The sequence below is a fragment of the Rutilus rutilus genome (assembly GCF_951802725.1).
Source record: "Rutilus rutilus genome assembly, chromosome: 14".
Taxonomy (NCBI): Eukaryota; Metazoa; Chordata; class Actinopteri; order Cypriniformes; family Leuciscidae; genus Rutilus; species Rutilus rutilus.
Genome location: NC_140219.1, coordinates 21,199,611 through 21,221,227, shown reverse-complemented (window position 1 = coordinate 21,221,227; position 21,617 = coordinate 21,199,611). Strand labels below are relative to the sequence as shown.

At 38.3% G+C, this 21,617-nt stretch overlaps 1 protein-coding gene across 7 annotated transcripts in view; it reads left to right on the top strand.

Annotated features, from left to right (window-relative positions):
• Positions 1 to 21,617, top strand: part of mid2 (midline 2) — a 158,236-nt gene that overhangs the window by 84,360 nt on the left and 52,259 nt on the right. For 4 of the 7 annotated variants that reach the window (XM_084430326.1, XM_084430322.1, XM_084430324.1 and 1 more), the window contains one exon: positions 5,289 to 5,997. In XM_084430326.1, coding sequence (XP_084286452.1) covers positions 5,305 to 5,997 — 693 coding nt within the window. In that variant the 5' untranslated portion in view covers positions 5,289 to 5,304. Of the gene's footprint in view, positions 1 to 5,248; positions 5,998 to 21,617 lie in introns of all 7 variants that reach the window. The other 3 variants (XM_084430323.1, XM_084430325.1, XM_084430321.1) reach the window with 1 other exon arrangement.

Below are 21,617 nucleotides of genomic sequence, written 5' to 3'. Positions count from 1 at the left end.
CTGCGTTTCCCAAAAGCATCGGGAGCTAAGCTGATCGTAGAGACCATAAGTGGCAACGGTTTTACGATCTACTTAGGCACACGATGCTTTTGGGAAACGCAGCGCCTTTCGTGACATTTGAATTCTCCTGTGTAATGCGATCTCATAGCGATTTCTATTTAACGTTGGTACATCGTGCAAAATGTTTGTGTGTGTGTCATTCATTAGCTGCAGCCAATAGTGACTGCGCGACCCACCTCTTCCCAATCTGCGACCCACAAATGGGTCGCGACCCACAGTTTGAAAACCCCTGCTCTATCAGAACTGCCAGATTACCAGGCAAGCTTTTGCTCTTTTCTAATCTAAGTCCTGTGTGTTTGGATAACTGCCAATGGAACTAACGGTGGCAAACAATTTGAACTTGTATAGAAAAGTTAAGAGCAGTTCTGTTCACTCATGCTAATGGTTTCAGCCTGAGTTTCAGCATTTGCTTCAATTCTGTTTCACAGTCTCCACAAGTTTTTTTAGCCAGTCATTTACCCTCAAAATGTGTGTGTAGTGAGATAGAGAGAAAGAGTTTGTAACTATATTTGTTTAAAAGCATACAAAATTAAAGTACTTTTGATTGACACTCCTTTACAGGATCCAAAAAGTCCCACATTGGCGAGCAAACTTTTTTTGGTGGCGAGTGGAGTGTTTCACTTTAGTCTGTTGTCATCTCTGACATGATTTTGTGTCGTCTTTTTTTTTCTGTTTTATGAAGAATGGCAACCAACATTAAGGTGCCACCTACCATGTTGGCGTGTCAACAAGATGGATTATTTACGATATTATTACATCATCATGGGTAGTATTAACATGATGTCAATCTTTGATTTTTAAATATCATGGTTATTGTCAATACCGGAATAGTGTGACACCCCAGCGCAAACTTTCAATTAGGGATGTCCCGATCCGATCCACGGCATCGGTATCGTGCCGATACTGGCCCAGAACACTAGATCGGGTATCGGAGGGGAGAAAAAAATAGATCCGATACCTATTAGGGGTGGAACAGTACGTGTATTCGTATTGAACGTACGTTCGGTACGTGCGTCACGGTTCGGTGCATGGATTTACACTGAGAATACACGGTATAAAAATAAATAAAACTCGTGTGCACATTAATTAATGTAATGCGAAACTACTGTTAGATACGCGCATAGACATATGTGGGTTTTTTAGGGACACCTAATCTGTAGCCCAGCCTTAGCTCTGAACTAGGGATGGGCATTTTTCAAAAATATTGCATTCGAATATTCGTGCTCATAAAATTCGAATATTCGAATATTCGTTTATTTAAATGACGTTTAACGAAAAATACGTTATTTTTTAAGGTAATTTTTTTTTAAAGTTTTGTCACCATTTCTGAAGAAGCTTACGATTAGGCAATATACACAACAAGCTTACAACATGTGTTAAAGTTTTCTTTTAATTGAAAACATTAAACAGTAGGCCTATGTGTAAACAAAAAAATATAAGAACAAAAGGATATAAGCTCAAGCAGCGCGAACGGAAAAAAACGCCTAATAAAGCAGAGTAGCAGATTGCGCCAGTTATCGTACAGAATGTACACATACACTCGAGTCAGCATATGATTATCGTGTTTATATTGTTTCACGTTTATGTTGAGAAAAACAATAATATCCACATGGATGGACGCCGCGAGCAATTTATGCTCGAGTGAGAAAACGCGCTGCGCTGACAGACGTTTCAGAGAAACAAAGATAACGGTGTTCTAGTTCTAAGTTTCTAACAGCACCTTGCGTTTTCTGTTCTTAAACCTCTCTCTCAAAGAAAACTTAAAGGAAGAATATACCTCAAAATCATTTTATTATTAGATAAGTTATCATCTCGGATCACTCGCACTACAGCTGCGCTTACCTGCAGTCGTGATGCAGTGATAGACAGCTGTCTTTCCTTGGTCGACTGCTGTTTGGATTTCATGTGATTTCTCATTGTGGTGATGATATTATAACTCCATATTAATTAATTAATAAAGTAATTCCATTTTGTAAAATCATTTAGTAACCTCATTTTCGACTAGTAATTCCAAACTTCGCGAGGCAGACGACGACATTATGATCAAATACAAACAACTTGTTAAACATGCGCCACAGTGCCACCCAGTGCATTTAATTATAACTGCGAGTTAGTGCTTGGGATTTATCAGGGATTCACTGCATTTACGACCCGCAAAGTATTTACGGCTTCATAAATTCGATAAAATTCGAATAGTATTTTATTTTTCGAATAATAATTACAGATCGAATATTCGAAAATTCGAATATTCGTGCACATCCCTACTCTGAACGCGCGTCTATTTCGCTTCAAATGCTCGCTTTATCATTATACGCGTGAATGGATTCAAACTGTTCAATAGGGGTGTAACGATTCGTTTTAACAACGATTCGATTCGTATCGCGATTCGTGGTTGTCGATACGATTCAAGGACGATATTTCCTAAGTGAAAAAGTGGTATCGGGACATCCCTACTTTCAATTATTCTTTTTCTCGCACACCACTCCTGCTATCCATCAAGGTGACTATCACACAAGGACACAAACTCTTATTACCATAATATCTGCATGTTATTTATTTTTTCCAGTAATGACTTAATCCAGTTTCCCACTGGTCCACTGCTGCTTTAATCACATGCTTTTCTTGGCTTGCCGTCATAAGTGCCTGTCGAGTTAAAGGTTTAATACAAAATCTCAGGATGTCTGCTGACTTCAAGAGATTTTGGCTCCTCACAGGAGCTGTCAGATATTTTTTAGTAGCAGTCAGAGGCTTCAGGTTCCCTGTCAGAAATGGCAGTAACTTGCTGCTCCAGTAGAGCCGTGTGTCTAAAAGATTCTGACACGCTCAATAGCCATTTAAGAGGATGGAGCTGAAGCCTAATGTGAGAATGATAGGATGGAGACGGACGGTGTCGTTGTTAGATCTGAAGGTGCAGGGAAATGTGATAGACTAAGGCAATATGATCATAGCCTTTTACTTGTGCTCGGAATCCTGCATTGATTTGTATGCAACATCAGAGATGGAAATCGTTTAAAGCTATCGAGGTGTCTGGCGCAATCAATATGAATTCACATGGCTGCACACAGGCCTAAAGAAAAAATGTAAGCTCAAATAATAATAATAATCATAATAATATATTACTGAATGAATGAAAAATACAATTATTAAACAAACTAAACATATTATTAAACATACTTTTAATTTAATATTTTTTATTATTTATTTACTTGTTTATTATTTATTTAATAATAATAATAATATGTATTATTATTATTACAAACACCACTATTTTTGTTTTATTATTTATTTATTATATTTATTTTATAATAACAGCAATCCTACTGTGGACGCTTCTAGTTTCAACTTCATTGATTATAATGAGAGTGATTTACTGTTCTGCTCATGTCTGGTGTACACATGGTGCCAGAAACACGCCTGACATAAGTATATTTTAGAATTACATGCGATTAACGTTACGACCGACTTGTCGCTCAGACAACCCAACAACTAATCAGTTTTATAATTGTATAATTTTGCACATCCCTACTTCAAAGGTAGTAATAAAATTTCATTATATACTATAATTTCTTGTATATGTATATGTTAACCAAACAGGCAGTGTATCATCACACTGCATGAAGTACAGTTCATTAGCTGAAAAGACAAACACATTTTAACATGCAGGCTGGAGGCACAGGTGCCCGTGCTCAGTGATGTGCTGTGCTGATTTGGGCCCATTCATATTCATCAATGCAGAAACACTGTAATCTGCTAAAGCCCTTCCATTAAAACAGCAGCGATGTGGCACGAATGTATGATTTAAAATAAATGTGTAGGAGTGGTTTTACTTCAGGGGGTTTAGCTTTCCTTTAAACTGTCTTAAGTGAAGTGATGCATCATATTGGGTCTTATTCAATGGGCAGAGATGTTGCTTGATGACATTGATTTGCTTTGCTGAAGCCCAACAGGTGTGTGTGTGTGTGTGTGTGTGTGTGTGTGTGTGTGTGTGTGTGTGTGTGTGTGTGTGTGTGTGTGTGTGCGCGCGCATGTGTGTGTGTGTGTGTGTGTGTGTGTGTGTGCGCGTGTTTGTGTGTGTGCGTGTGTGTGTGTGTGTGTGTGTGTGTGCGCGCGCATGTGTGTGTGTGTGTGTGTGTGTGTGCGCGTGTTTGTGTGTGTGCGTGTGCGTGCGAGTTGCTGTGCTGTTTACTGTTCCAAAGCATATGCATATGAATAGAAGTGAATGGAATATCATGTATCCTCATCTGTCAATGCAGCTTTAAGGCAATCCTTGATCATGTTTCCATGTAAAACTATTAGCTTAAACATGCTGCCACTATTGAGCCAAATATAATGCTTTGTTGTTAACAAATCAATGTATGCTTGCTATCATTAACCAAACTGCTTACAACTAGTGATTTTCCGCTCAAAAATCTCTTTTACTCTTAAAAATAAAGGTTTCATCATTTGCAGCGATGCCAAAATAATGCTATTTTTGGTTCCCCAAAGACCCCAAAAATGTTTTTAAAAGAACCATTTTTGTCTTTGTGTGAAGAACATTTTAATATCTATAGAACCTTTTTTCACTATAAAGAATCTTTTGGATTGCAACATTTCCATGGAGGTTAAAGGTTCTTCCTGGAACCACGTATGCCAATAAAGAACCTTTATTTTTAAGAGTGATTATTTTTATCTGTCTTTTTTAATGTTTTTGTTGAGTACTGATGAATTGCTAACACTGGCAGCTATAAAGAATACTAAAAATAATATCAAAACCAGTTGTTGTTTTTTATAGAAAAAACTAAACATACATATGTATATACACATACATACATATATATGTGTGTATATATATATGTATACATATATATGTATATATATATATATATGTATATATATATATATACATATATATATATATATGTATACATATATATATATATATGTATACATATATATGTATATATGTATATGTATATCTATACATATATATGTATATATATATATCTATATATATATATGTGTGTATATATGTATGTTTAGTTTTTTCTATAAAACAAAAAACTGGTTTTGATATTATTTAAACCATATAAACACAAGTCACTGATTTTATACCTTGTATCCTTTTTGTTTTTTGAGCGGAATTTCTCTTTGTGCTGCTTTTGCCACACTAAAGTTGCTTGCCACTAACCCGTAGCTATCCGCCGCACAGGTGACTGACCAGCTTCTGTGGGATTTGATGTCACCTTTAGATCGGTTCAATTGAAGATGGAAACACTGGAGTCCGAGCTGACGTGTCCAATCTGCCTGGAATTGTTTGAGGACCCCCTCCTGCTACCCTGCGCCCACAGCCTGTGCTTCAACTGCGCCCACCGCATCCTGGTCTCGCACTGCTCTAGCACCAAGCCTCTCGAGTCCATCTCCGCCTTCCAGTGCCCCACCTGCCGCTACGTCATCACGCTCAATCAGCGCGGCCTGGAGGGCCTAAAGCGCAATGTGACGCTGCAGAACATCATCGACCGCTTCCAAAAGGCCTCCGTCAGTGGGCCCAACTCCCCCAACGAGAGTCGCCGGCCTCGGCCCTACAGCGCCACGCTCGGCGGGAGCGCGAGGGGCAGCCCCGCCAGCAGCGCCATGTCCCTAGAGCGCGTCGGCTGCCAGTTCTGCGATCAGGAGCCCCCACGGGAGGCGGTCAAGACGTGCGTGACGTGCGAGGTGTCGTACTGCGACCGCTGCCTGCGGGCCACGCACCCCAATAAGAAGCCCTTCACCAGCCATCGTCTGGTGGAGCCGGTGGCGGACGCTCAGCTGCGTGGGCTGGCCTGCTTGGAGCATGAGAACGAGAAGGTGAACATGTACTGCGTGGTGGACGACCAGCTGATTTGTGCTCTCTGCAAGCTGGTGGGACGGCACCGCGAGCATCAGGTCACCTCGCTTAGTGATCGCTTCGACAAGCTTAAGGTGAGTCCTGAACTTGATTCTTAAAGCAAGACACCCCAGGTGAATAGGGTAGAAAATGTAACTAATAGATGTCAATATACTGATCATAGGGAGCCCGGGAAGTCACCTGTAGGAGAAAAAAAAAACAAGAGCCACAAATCATGGCCACAGTTTTTCAATTCGTCCCCATAGTTTATAAACCATACTCACAATTGTTCCCTCGGTTTAACAATCCCATCCCTAGAAATCTTTAGTCTACCGTCACAAGAACAGAACAAGCTCACAGTTCTGTTATCAAATCTTTTTGTATATTGTATATTGTTTTATTGTGTAGAATTGTCTTAACTGCATGCTTAAATTCTATGCTATAATTTGAAGCAGAATAGACAAAGACTTAATAAGAATCATGTGTGTCAACTGTGGGAACGGATAGCGATAGCGAACAGATTATGAATTCGGGAGTACGGAACATATATATAAAAAAAAAGAAACATTGTTTTTTCCTGAAGTGCATTGCCTTAAGCAACTGTTTCTATAATGAAGTGCTACTAAGACTCCTCTAAATGAGCAATAGAAAGGGTTCTTGTTGACTGATTTTAAGCGAAATAGTTCAAGGTAACCTCTTTTATAAAATCTTTGTTGTCCTGCATCATGTACCATCATTTATGCAAAATAGTTTTTTTTCTCTTTAGAAAGCTCATTTCATTTCATTAGCATCAAGCTAACTCATTCTGTGCAATATCTGTTGGCCTTCATAGTGGAGTGCTTCATGCATAGTAGCAGCCAGAACTGCCCAGCTGTTCCTTTGAGCAGGACTCATTATCATATTAGATGAGTTTGCAGTCCCTAAAGCCATTCTCTGTTTGACACTGAAACGCAATGCTGACCTACTACAAAGAGCCTGATTGCTGAATCAGGGCTAAAATACAGAAGCTCACAGAGCCACAGAGCTCCCAACCTGTGAATACAGTCGCGCCCCGTCAGTATAATCATTCGCAGCTGCAGAAGGTCAGAATTACATCCGTGCCTTGTTTTTTCAATGCCATCATAACTTCAGAGCAGTTCTTTATAGGTTTCCTCTAGATCAGCCTCCCATTACCTCTATTATCCCTGCAAGGGTCGAGTTACAAGAGAAGAGCAGGTTAAGGTCGCTTGTGCTATGTGCTTGTTGAGTTCTCATGGGGTGGATTTGTTAATATGAGCCCACATAGAGGCCTTTACACCATCATAATCTTGCTCCCATGAATAGGCCGCCATTGACCTCTGCATCAGCATTATAATAGCAAGCATAGAGGGCACATGTGATCTCCCTGTGATCGCGTATCCCGGTTGACCTCTTTGTTCACACCAGCTCACACAAAGGAAATTCCGATCATTGATGCATGCTCGCCCAATCTGGTTTTTGAAGAAAATGAACGAGGCTCTGCTGAAACTGCCTCGATTGTGGTAGATGCACTTCATTGTGGGTTGCTGAAAGTTGATAGCTGAGAAAGTTGCTCTTCTTTTGTCCCAAGGTCTTCTTGCAGGGAAACAGAAAATAGGCTGGCAGTATGCAAAGGTTACAGCATCCAGATCGACATTTAATTTCCTCTAGGAATCCCGGCGGACTGAGAGGATTACCTCAGTTTGAATTACTCATTGGAATGTTGTCTCCATAATTACCTCTTGCGCTGTAGGTGTAGACATTCCTAAAGCACGGTCTCTGTAACGGTCTTGACGTTTTAAAAAAGTTGTGCTATGTGTAAAATAAGATGCCAGGTCTAAAATGCACTTTTAATGCAAACCGTCTGGATTGGGTTTTGTATCTACATTGCAGAAGCTTATTCAAATGTTCCCCTGCTGAAGCTTTGAACCTGTCTAACTTTGAACTTCCAATCCACAACCTGAGAAAGAGAGAGAGAGAGAGAGAGAGAGAGAGAGTAAAGACGCCATCAGGGCTCAGGGCTTCAAACTTTTAATCTTTTTCCGGCTCAAGTAAAATGAGAAATCCTTGTTTGTACGTAAGCTTCATGGTGGATGATGATGTTGATTCAAACAGTTTCACGCGTTTAAATGAGCTCTGCCATTTCCTAGTCAACATTCGCATTGTGTTCGTGATTTAGTCAAATGAAACTTTTGTGCACATTCATGTGAGTTTTGATTCTGGTCCCTGCTTGTAAATCAATGTCCCTTTAACGGTGCGATCACAGCTACATGCTAAGAAAGAGTTATTTTTCTGTGGCCACGAAAATATCCTTTATAAGAGTTGATAGACGATCAATGCTAAGTGTTCGCTGGATGAACAGATTAATTGATTGTAATGTTAATTCAGCTACATCAAGTTAATTCTATTAACTGATCCAAATATTACTATTTCATTATAGCAAGTTATAATTAATTATTTATATTTCCCTTTTGAGCTAATTTGCTTCATGCTCGTGCCCTAAAAAAAAGAATTTGTCTGTGAGTAAGGGGCTGTTTACACAACACCGTTTTCAACTAAAAACGTAAAACTTTTTATGCGTTTTGCCCGTACATTTTCACGACAGTGGCGTTTTGGGTGCCTGCAAACGTAAACCTTTGAAAACGGATTTCAAAGTGCAAGTTTTTGAAAATGTAAAAATGAAGATGAAAATGTCTCTGTGTAAACAACAAAAACACGAATCTCTGAAGACGATGATGTCACACATGTTTTACATGTTCAGTCGATAGTGTTTCCTCGCCATCTAATGGCCTGGCAGCAGAATACAGCGTTTTTAGTCAATTTTGCGGATCCAATGATGTCGTCTGTAGCAGAAAACTCAAAGGAAAAACTTCATCGCTTTAAGCATATCGTTGTTGTGTAAATGAACTCCAAATTGTTTTTCTAAAATAATAAGTGGTTTTGGTAACAAAAGTGGTTTTGGTAAATAATTAATTATTTAATTAGAAGAAATTAAGTGATTTCAGTTGAGCTCCTGCACCTTGTGTTCAGGGGGAGTGGCTATTAGCTATTTAAATTAATTAAATAATTTTTTTATCATGCAGGCCTGAAAATGAAATAGTTTTTATATCATTAAAAAAAACATCATGGAGTTTCGTGTTGCTTTTAGGGTTGTCACGGTACCAAAATTTCAGTAGTCCGTACCAATACCATTTAAAAAATGTAGCAGTTCTTGGTACCAATTTCGACACCAGAGCTAAAACTTTAAAATTAAGTACTTGCCGATCACTGTCAGTCATCGCAGTTTCTGATTCAATCACGCATTTAAATTCGGTTGTCAACCCAAAAACATTGCAGTGTAGTTGGCAGCATGAAAAACTAAACTTGTATTTAGATTGTGAATGGGAAATAAACAGAAAGCAAGATAAGAGCCTCCCTTTATAATCATTAAGGCTGTCTTTCTCTAAACGCAAGCTCACTGAATTCTGCACTCTCATGAGAACACCCGTTTTAAAAAAGCTGTCTTAATTGTACAATGAATTTATTGTGTTTACGCTTTATTAGTTATACTAAAGGATTCACAAGCGTACAGCTTGTGTTAAACAAAACAAAACCTTGTGCGTTTTCAGCGGTGTTGAGTAGATTTTGAGTAATTTACTGACTAGCACCTCTGATTGGCCATTTCGTTCACACGCTCAACAGATATGATTGTGATTGTCTACAATGCTGAATGCTTGTAAAAACACACTGTAAATAGAAACCTTTGACGCGCAGAGAGCACTTAAAAACAAATGCGAACAAGGTCGTTTGAAAGCAGCATCTATCATCGGGTACCGAATATACCCGATGATAGAATATTAGAATAATTTCTGAAGGATCATGAAGGATCTGAAGGATCATGTGACACTGAAGACTCCAGTCTAATGATGCTGAAAATTCAGCTTTGCCATCACAGGAATAAATTGCATTTTAAATTATAATAATATTTCACAATACTTTTTACTGTATTTTACTGTATATAAATGTAGCCTTGAGGAGAATAAGAGACTTGTTTAAAAAAAACAAAAACATTAAACAATCTTTTAACTCCAAACTTTTGAAAGGTAGTGTATAAAAATACTGTGTGTTTGATAATTGGGTTTTCAGTGTTGATCCTCTCATGCTTTGTTACAGGCAGCTAATTGATTGAAGAGCAGGTACTTCAGTCATGGCGTTCAACTTTGTGTGCAATACTTCAAGGAGCTAATGAGCTGCCATTCGTTTATAACCTCATCAACACCTCTTCACACAGTCTCCACTTCTAAACAGCAGCAGAAATGAGCCAAGACAAATATTATGTTTAGGCGTGCGCTGTCCGCTGCACTCAGCATGTGCCTTCCATCCTTCTATTGATCTCACCCGTCTCCTGCGTTTGAACGTGACTTACATGAGTAACATTGGGCGGTGGGGCCTTCAAAGCATGACAGCAGTCTCACAAACACTCAGGGATTAGGTTTTACAGAGCCAAAACACAAAATATGAAAAAAAAGTGGCGATTAAAGGCTTAATTTCTATTTCGGAAAAGTTGCAAGTCGCAGCAGTCAGCTTTGATTAAAGTTCCACCCGGTTTGGCGTTTGGGCCTCTTACTCTAAGCTCCTTAGGGAAGCAGTCTATCTTCTCACAGATATATGAGCCCAGCTCAGCAGACACCAGCTCGCCCAATTCTGCTGCATTCAGTGAGCCATCAGTAGGCCGCTGGGGTCATTTTCAAAAACAGACAGTTTTAAAAGCCAATAGAGCAAGTCAGCTGAAAAGGTGCTTGATATGGCCTGGGCTTTCCTTCCACCTCAGCCTCAGCCAGATTTCCCTACTGCAGCCACATTAGCCTGGTTTTGCCTATCCTTTAGCCCAAGGTGTTTAGCAGAGATAATGCATTAGGCAATATAGCATGGCATGGCATGAATCTACGCATTATGGAAATACTCCTCATTGAGGGTAATGAAAGGTACATATTTTCTGTGCACTTACAGCTGTGCTCTGACTTACACCCATATTCAGAGGACAGACTGTGACCCTCAATATTATAGTCAGTGTAGCAACCTATTTTGAAGCGGTAGCTTAAAGGGATACTCCACTTTTTTTGGAAATAGGCTCATTTTACAACTCCCCCAGAGTTAAAGGAGAACTTGGTAACTTTTTTAACTTAATAAAACTGTCTAGAAATCATTTGGATGGTTAAACAACCTGTTCTGGTGATATTGGTGACTTTCCCCGCTCCCCCCAGCGTTCCCAGGCGGAAAACCAACCTTGCAACTTGGGGACTACCGTCCCGGCAAGATAGAAATTGGAAGTCTCGTGAGAAACGAGAACTAGAACGAGAACGAGCGCGAAACACAAATTGCTTTACGGCAATTCGACATAAACACCCACGCATGAATGATGTATTACCAGATTACCCACCTTGGTAGACATAGCTCCACACGATACAGTTGGCTTTGATAAAAAAAAACGCACATGAGCAGCGGTAGGGTGGAGGAGGAGGCCGCCGCAAGTGAGTTTTTTACGACTGTGTTGTGAAATATACGCCCCCTCCCACAGCTGTAGGGGGAGCTCGTGGGGAAAACACGCGACAACAAAAGGGAAAATCAGCGAAGAAGTGACTAGAGTTCGCTGGAGTTGCAGAGGTCTCCTTTAAACAGTTGAGTTTTACCGTTTTCGAATCCATTCAGCCGATCTCCGGGTCTGGCAATACCACTTTTAGCATAGCTTAGCATAGATCATTGAATCAGACAAGACCATTAGCATCTCTCTCAAAAAAATGACCAGAGTTTCGATATTTTTCCTATTTAAAACTTGACTCATCTGTAGTTACATCGTGCACTAAGACCGACGGAAAATGTAAAGTTGCGATTTTCTAGGCTGATATGGCTAGGAACTATACTCTCATTCCTGGGTAATAATCAAGAAACTTTGCTGCCGTACCATGAGTGCAGCAGGCGTAATGATATGACACAGCGCCTGATAATAGGTCTAATAGGTAGACAAACTTAGTCCCGGTCACGTTGGAAGTTACTGAGCTGGGGACTATTTTCAGGCGCTGCGTCATATCATTACGCCTGCTGCACTCATGGTACGGCAGCAAAGTTTCTTGATTATTACGCAGGAATGAGAGTATAGTTCCTAGCCATATCAGCCTAGAAAATCGCAACCTTTCATTTTCCATCGGTCTTAGTACACGATGTAACTACAGAAGAGTCAAGTTTTAAATAGGAAAAATATCGAAACTCTTTGGTCATTTTTTTGAGAGAGATGCTAATGGTCTTGTCCGATTCAATGATCTATGCTAAGCTATGCTAAAAGTGGTACCGCCAGACCCGGAGTTCGGCTGAATGGATTCGAAAACGGTAAAACTCTGGAGTATCCTACTGTAGTAAGCTACAAGCCAGTCATACTTTAAAGAAATTAAATGTTATATTAATAGACCACCAAAAAACTTAAAAAACAACAACAACAAAAAACAGTAATGAACAGCAGCATTTGTTTAAAATATTGTATTATTTTAGTACTATATTAGAAAATTACAATCAATTAAAAAAATGCAGTTAAAAAAAAACTATATATATAATAAGTCACTTGTTACTGGAAAAGCTGTTCTGATTTAAAAGCAGCTAATCTATGGTCACGCTACTGAAAAGCAGTTAAATCAGTAGCGTTTCTCCTTTTAGTTAGTTGTGCCCCAATTCTGGTAATAGTCTATTAAAATAAAAATGTGTTTTTATGGTTTTTGCTGCTATTATTGCTTTTTGGAACATGCCTCTTTTCTTTTTCTCTCCCATCTGTATGGAAGCGTGCCAGTTTTTTGCAGCTGCGTGAGAACAGAGTGAAGCAAGAGTGCTTGTTGTTTCTGTATGTAGGCGTTCCTAGACATTCTTTGGGTCTTTTTTACTTTCTCCTGTATAAGCCTGCACATACCTGGCACATGATTGCGTGCAAAAATGACCACATGTGTGTAATGCATGGTTCAAGCTGTGAAGAGATGTACTAGTGACAGGTTATCAGAGGTAAATATAGAGGCTTGTTATTAAACTGCTTTGAACCTTTCGCTCCCCATACACAATTAATGCAGAGAGGAACTGAAAAGCTTTTAAGAGCAGTGAAGTGGAGTCATCAGCCTTACAATGTGATCCACCTTCTTCTCTCTCCTCTTTGGTCTCCAAGTTCAGGAGTTTATTGAGTGCGGGGGGGGGGGATAATGTGGTGTTTCTTTGCTTTGTGCTGTGGTGTGAAGTGCAAAGCACCACATATATCATCTTCCAGCTGCATACATGATGGACAATATCAGTAATGCTCAGAAAGTGGGATTAAAAGCTGTACTGGCTCTGGTTTTAAGAGATTATTCCACTCAGTCTTGCCCCTCTTTGAAATGGGATTTATGTATTAGTAATTCATGTAGATTCTTTTGCACTCATGTTCTACCTTTATTTCTTATTTGGCCTGTCGTGGTTCTGTAAAGTTATTTGCGCAAGCTGTTTTGCTTTGGAACGCCGTATTTAAAGAGTTAGTTCACCCCAAAAGGAACTGTTTTTCTAAACCTATATGACTTACATTCTTCATGTAACAAAAGGAGAAAGTTTGATGCCTCTGTTGGTCACTACATGAAATTACAATGAACAGTCTAAAAAAAGGACACAAGTATCAAGTATACTGTATTACAAGTCTTCTGAAGCAATACAAGAGCTTTTTGTGAAGAAAAAAAAAAGAAAAAAGAAAAAAAATGTGACCAATTTGTGAACAAATTATTTTATTTTTATTTTATTTAATCAGTTGGTTCAATTCACAAAAAAACGATCTGAATGTTTAATTCACGAATCAGACTGATCCGGTTCTTGATTTCAGTCAATGTCGATCTGTTTCTCTGAAGAGTACTTTAAATATACTGCATGTATTTATGTTTTATGTTGATGAGTCACATTATGATGAAGATGATGAGGCAAGGTGTATCTCCAGATCTTAAGCAAGATAAACATTTATTAAATAAAACAAAAGAACAATTTCCAACAAGATAAACAAACAAAACAGTGTGCTAAGTCATACTCAACACTAGACCAAGAGCTGAAAGAACTAAGGCCAATATATAGCCTACACAAGATAATGAACTGAATACAAAACAGGTGTGATATAATCAAAGAACCAATAAGTTATCATGACAACCAATGAAAACATACTTCGTAACCATAACAACAAATGAAACAGGAAATAATGAAGACAAACTAAAAGTCCTTGATAATTAAACTGAAATAACAACCGAATGTGGTTTATTATTATTTTTATAAATGAACCATCCAAATGAATCGATTCACTTGATTATTCCCTCAAATAGCTTAACTAATAAAGCTTAGTTGTGTTTAGTTGAGTAAAAAAAAAAAAGCAATGCAGCATTTCTTTACACTATATCACTACATGTTGGAAAAAGTAGCTTGTTAAAGTAAAAGCTATTCTGTTTTAAAAGCAGCTGAGCTACTGTCATGCTACTGAAAAACAGTTAAGAGTTATATAGACCACTTTTTTGATAACCATTTTTGATAAAAGCTGTGGAAATAGCGACCAGGTCATTCTTCAAAACTTTTCCTTTTGTGTCACACAGAAGAAAGTCATACGAATTTGGAATTTTCACTCAGCCTTTTGATTTTTTTTCTCTCCCTGATTCTCTACCGCAGACCTCACTGTGGTTTTCACACAGAATTGGTTTTGTTCAAGCTTTGATGTGGTGGCATTTATCTGCATTCCTCCATCTTTGTCAGTCAACAGTTTTCAGGATCAAGTGCGGTCCCTAATACATTCTTTACTGTGTTCTGCGTGGGTTGTGGTCGATTGTGAACAAAAATGCTTTGTCTTTCCATCTTTTCCGGCCATGTTTTCAAAGATCAAAAATTGTTTAATTGCTCCGCATCCACTTCCATCCGAGCTATTCTGATCCCAGCAGTTTAAAACTGAGGTGACATGGGTCATCCATTATCTCTGCTAGGGATGCTTGGAGCTTTTCCGCCAAGAGTTGGAATGTCAGAAGACAGTCCAAGGTAGGAATTTCCTGCGGCCTCTCTCCATCAGGAAAGGCTGTGGTCATTCCAGCTCATCCTGCATGACTGAAGCATGTTGTCCAACAGCCAAGAACACTGCCTGACCTAGGAGAGAACAAGATTGTGTGAGACCACAAGCACGTCTGCATTGATTCTGAGACCTCTCTCCTTGTTTCTTGGCCTCTGAGGAATACCGAACCAGCTCTTCCTGCCCTGGGACACTCATTGACTATGACAAGACCCCCCTCCACCTATTCTTCCCCTTCAGCTTATCTCTACTTCTGCCAATAAGTTGAAGAGAAGAGACAGACAGCTTGGATCGTATCACAGACCAATGAAGGTCACTGTGAACATCGGACAAGATGCAACAAACTTAATGACCCCGTGAAATCAGGGGTTTGTTGTTGTTTTACAGTATGTTGGTCGTATGAATGGTATTGTCCCTTTTTTAAAACAAAAAACAGGCTGAGGCTACTGTTAAACATTTTTGAGTCAGTAAAATTATTTAATGTTTCTTAAATAAGTCTCTAATGCTCACTATTTTACCAAAAATATTTTAATCAATTCTAAAATGTAATTTATTCCTGTGATGGCAAAGCTGAATTTTGAATTTAGACTAAATCAATCTGGGTCAAACTGGGAATTTAGGCTAAATCGATATGCAGTTTAATTCTCACTGTTGTTATTTAAACATTTAATATAAGCAGATGTAAGGGACTATTCAAATTTTGATATGTGTTTAAATATCACATTCTCCATTCACCAGACCTCTATAAGCAAACTTAAATGAACTTTCTATCATCACCAGCGAGGAAGTATTAAGTTGGCACAGTTGGTCCTTGGAGCATGCCTTGATCTCAAGTCTTACTCATTTCATGCGTTTAAAAGAGTCTGGAAAATGAGATATATTGCGAGTCCCAGACTGAATTTTCATTCTAAGGTTTTCTGAGATTTTTTTCCTTGCCTATTCAGCCCACTTTAAAGAGCAGGCACATCATGCATGCTTTTTTTCCCAAAGCCATCCTTAATGGACTGTTAAAAATGTCACCTATCAGCTGTCCATAGTGCAAGTGTCAAAGAGCCCGTGGTCCAACAAATCTGCCATGCTGCCGCACACAAGAGAATTCCAGCAGTGAGCTTATTTCCCATCATACAGTCTGTTTATCTTGACTCTAGCGTTAAGTCTTGTGCTATGCATGCTAATTATTTCTAGAAGATTAGAACCCGGGGAGGCAAAAATAGTATGTGCCATCTACGTAATTATACATTCTGCATCACAATGCGATCCAAAATTCTCTCCCTATCAGTACGGAAAAGCAAGGTAAACGGTGAAAATTTTAGCACAAGTCAATTATAAATGGAAGTTCTTATTTACCCCCCACCAGGCACCAACTAGTAGCTGTGGTTTATTAGTTTGAAAGCTTCCTTATTGGAGAAGATCCTTTGCTTGTAAATTTAGATCAAACGGTTGCTTCATTGTTGTGATAAATAAGTATAACATTTATTTTAAATTGATAATTTACTTACAGATCTTGTGTAAAAATGTGAAGAATTTCCTGCAGAAGGGTGTGTGTGTGTGTGTATATATATATATATATATATACACACACACACACACAGATTAGTATGTTGTTGTTGTTTTTTGTTTTTTGAAATGAAAATGTCATTGGATTGTAATCCCAAGTAAGAATGTCTTTAAGCCCTATTCGGATAGGATTCGTTTTTTGGGACATATGTCTGTAAAGTAATTGTTTCTGTTGACGTAATATTGATTGTCAGTTCACACAAGATAAGTGATGCATGTAGAAATTACTGAAATATGTTTGTGCTCCGGATTATGCATTATGCATTTGTGTACTGCATTTTGCATTATGCATATGCATTGCCGCCACACATTTAGCACAACATCGTATGCATAAAATTCTAAATATGAAGCATAAGCATATATTTGGTATTATTAGGAGGTTGAATTGAATTTCAAGCAAAATGCTGTGATTTTGTTCACATTACTGAACCTATAATCCTTCAATGCACACATTAGAAGGGCTATTTGTTCACTTTTTGCAGTTCAAGTATGTCCTTTCTTCTTTCTTTTTTTTGTTCTGATTTTTATTTAATTTTTTCAGAAAAACAGACAACAGTCTCTGAACAACATATATACACTTGCAACTTTACCTCGTTTCCCTGCTCCAGTCGCAATGCTTAGTTTGGGGCCGTTGCACAGTGGGTAGTGTACATCCTTGAGTGTTGTGACATAAAAGCTGTTGTGTTCAGGGGAATGTGGGTTTGAATCCGATCTGTACCATGTCTCATGCTCTATCCTGTCAAATTAAATGCCAAAAAAAAAAAAAAAAGCAAAACATTTCTGCTTTATATAAGCAACAAAAGTTATGCATTAAAAAACTATTTAGACTTAAAAATGATAGATAAAAAAAAAAAAAAAAAAAAGTTGTTCATTGACCAACATCCACTTAAACCCCTTGCAGTGATTGATGTACAGCAGCAGTTAAATGGCATTCAGACTGGACATGGGCTGTGGAGAGTTTACCATATTGGTAAAAAGAGTAGCCTTTTTACCAATATGTTAAATATTATATATTTTTTACATTTTATAGTAGATAAAAGATGCTGTATTGTTTACCAGCATGAGAATTCACAATCTTTTAAGAATTCACTGAACAGCTACTGACATGGCCAGACCAGACAGGAATAAAATAATGGAGAAAGTCTGATAATTATTACATTATCCAACCTCTCCATACAAAACTAATCCGGTCTAAAAAAGGCTTTTTGTTTGTCAAAGCCGTGTCATAAACAAATACTCATGTAAGGTACCCTCGCAGGGTCCAGAATGTGTTTTTGCATTAAAATTAAAATCGATTCAGAGCGCAACGGAATTGATCAGAAGGCACGTTTAGAGGTACATTAACTCCCATACTCCATTGCTACACACTAAATACACTTAAGTTTCTCATCACATCCCCAGGTTCATCCGATTGGTCTATTGATTTAAAACTGACATTGATCCACTGTGCAACGTGTTAAAAGGTTTTTAACTTGACACATCCTCTTAAAAAAATGGTATGTTTCGTATAAGATTCTGAAAAAATATGATGAGGTACCACAACGACCAAAGATGTCTGTCTGGCACAGTGTTTCCCAACCTGTTTTTTTTTTTTTTTTTCTTAAGGGGACAGTTCCTTATTTACTCGCGTCATTATTTACTCACGCTCATGTAATTTCAAACCTGGAGGATTTTATTCTGTGTAACACAAAAGGAGATATTTCGAAAAATGTCTCAGCTTGTTTTTTTCTATATACTGTACACTGTAAAAAAAATATATTATTGGTTTAAGTTATAATAGTACGTTTTCTGTTTGCGTTCAAATTTTGAGTTAATTAAAGATTTTAATTAATACAATGAAGCAGATTGAGTTTCAGCAGAAACTCAAAATATTATGTTATCTGAACCACCTTAATTATCTAAGGTGATTTGACGAAAGAAAAATTGTTGTGATAAAAAAGTTGTGTCGTGTCGCATCCAGTGTAGACAACATAACTGATTATAATGAGTTCTATTGTCTTTGGTCGCATCACATCGTGCCGCTCGTGTCCGGTGTAGACACGGTGTAAGTGTAATGAATCTACTGGTCTGGAGAAAGATTTTGACACCAAGCCATTGTGTATGTATAAGTACTTGCTAGTTTGTTTTAAGTAGCCTCCTTCCTCCTGCATCAGAGCATCTCTGATAGCATTAGCCATCAAAAATGCTGTTGCTGTGTTTTTTGTTACTCTACAAGCGAGCAAAGTCTTATGCTTGGTGTGTTGACAGCTTCATTGATTATGATGGTAGCGATCCAGATTTGCTGCACTGCTTCCTAGACAAGATGTAAGAAGTTCCATTTGCATGTTAAATTAATATTTATGTTTTGTACCATTAGTTGTTAAATGTGCAGTGCCATACATTTAGTAGATTGAACAGCTCATTATTCATTATGAGCCCTGGGGATGTTTTTAACCAAAATGTTGATTAACATTTCAACCAACGTTCAGCAAATTTTCTTTATTGACGCAATGCAGGTCACAGCATGTTCATACTAAACTTATCAAGAGTTCAATGAGCTGCCAATGCAGGTTCAGACACTGACTGGAATTACAGTCAAACAGAAAGACAAAATTATTTGATTCACTCATTTGTGTGGATTAATTTACTAATTTTGTCCTCTTTGTTTTAGCAAATCATTTGGGGCAGGAATTTTCCAAGCGGTGTTGTTATTGTTAACCAGAACTAAAACTATTAGAAGTCAGTAATTGATATAATAAAATATTGAAATAAAATAAAACATAATTATGAAATGTGAAACTTAAAAAAACTTAAATAAAAATTTGAGAAATCGAGTTTAAGTTGAAATACTAGAACTTACAAAATTTAATGAAAACTTAAAATATTAAATTCAAATCAAATTCAAAATTTCAATTAATACTATAATAGTATATAAATACTGGTAAAATAACACTGCTTTCAAGACTGCTTTAAATTGTGCGTAATACCTAGCCTGGGTGCCAGCCCGAACCCCGCCCACAACATTTTTTGGTCGGGAAGTTCGGTCTGGACTCGATCCATTGAGGAGTAATTATGCTCGGCTCCTAGAAGGCTGAGCCAATCAAATTGCCAGGGCGGGCTTTAATCGATGATGGACAGATGGTCTTACGTCACCAAAGAGCGCTTGATTTGAATTAGTTTACAACAAAGACGACTGCAGCTGGAGAATTGAGATTTCACGAGTTCACATTTACAAATAAGTCAGATAGAATAAATGCGTAGGCTATATGAGATGTCATGAGTTCACACAAATAAGTAAGATAGAATAAATGCGTATATGACGTGCTGTCCGAGAGGGCTGTGGGTTCGGTAGCCATACTCCCCCCGTGTTCCTGGTTGTGAGAGAACAAGACAAGAGTGAGGATTCGGGGTGGTGGAGGGACCGAGGGATGCTGAAAAACTGTCAAGGAGTGTTAGTTAAGTTGACAGAGTGAATATGCTTCCGCGGTAACGTTAGACATGGTATTGTTTGATGACAAGTTGATATTGGATTGAGTACGTGCTCCTCCCGAACTTTGTTTATGAAACATCATGTGTAGATTCCGCCATCGCGTCTGTTCTAGAAGATATCGACAGCGCATTCATTTTAAAAGAGTAACAGAGAGCCGCGCCCGCGACATTTTGTTGGTTGAAAATATGAATGAAGGACATGCGTCATTTACTCCGTTGCTCTGATTGGTTGTAGGTCTATCCAATTGAGTGCAGAGGGTTTTTTTTTCCTAGTTCGGTTGAGACACGCCCCATAATCAAATCTCTATGGAGCGGTATCAGACTCACATTCTGACTAGAATATGAGTATGACGAAGTCAGGCTACCAAATTTTAAGCCTTGATAGATACAATGTTTTGAAAGTGCATCATATATCAGGAAGTCAGCCTACAGATTGCTGAGAAAATGACATACTTCCACACAGTTTTGAGCTGCAGTTTATTAGTGACTCATTTGGCTCAAGCATTTCTCATTGGTATGTATTATAGACAAATATCTAATGGTTTGGATATGCTGCAGAGGCTATCACGACTCGGCATCTGTTGTTATTATAGCTCGCTTGCGTTTTAAAAACCCAGATCACACAGTTCTGACAGAATATCTCATAAAGTACTGTGTGGATCGGAGACTATCATCCAGAGTGTTTCAAAGGCCCATCAAAGGGATTTTTCACTCTTATGTAGCCAATTAGACACTGAGAACTGTAGTTTGGAGCGTGATACAGTAGTTTCAGTGTCTGTTGCTGCTGTGAGACTACAGTCGTCCCTGTTGTGCATCTCAAATGCCCATCTCAGTCTCCTGCGGTTTGAGAACTAGGCCGTGTCTTTGCTGTGAACCCTTAAAGAAAGCAGCACTTGTCATTCTTGGCATCAACACTCCTTTTTATCCGCCTTTGAAAACATGTTTACACTTCAGAGAAGTTTTGCCTGTGTGAAGTCGTTCGGTACTCTACAGCCCACAACAGCAATGACCGCCTGTGTTTAAAGTCACCTTCCAGTCCAGCTCAAGATTATAGTGTTGCCCGAGTTCGGAGCTTTAATGTGTTAGAGATGGCTGCTTGTGAAATCTTTTTCTCTTGCTGTGATGAATCAAGAGATGTCAGTGCAATGTTATGTGTAGTGCTCTATTCGTCTGCAATTGTGCCTTTTGAAATTGTGTTTGTTTTTTGTTTTTTCTTGAGGGAGGCAGGAGCACACTGACTGCCAGAAGCAGATGTAGATATATGGATGATCGTGCGCAGATCTGTCTTGATTTACTGTGGTAATTTTGGAATGTTGTATTATACATAGATTTGCAAGTTGTGCAATGCTTGTAAGAGGATGTGTGATAAAAAAAAACAGTCAAAATTTGGTATATGACATTTTGACATCACTGAAAGGTTTTGAATGTCAGTACAAAACAATACTGAAATAGGGGGGGGGGGGGGTAAATGTATTTATATATATATATCTTTTTTTTTTCAATGTATGGCTTAATTTCAACCAAGAAATGTGGCAGTAACTAAATATTATGTATATTTTTACTATATGTATATATATATATATATATATATATATATATATTAATGATTATTATTTTATTAATACTTTT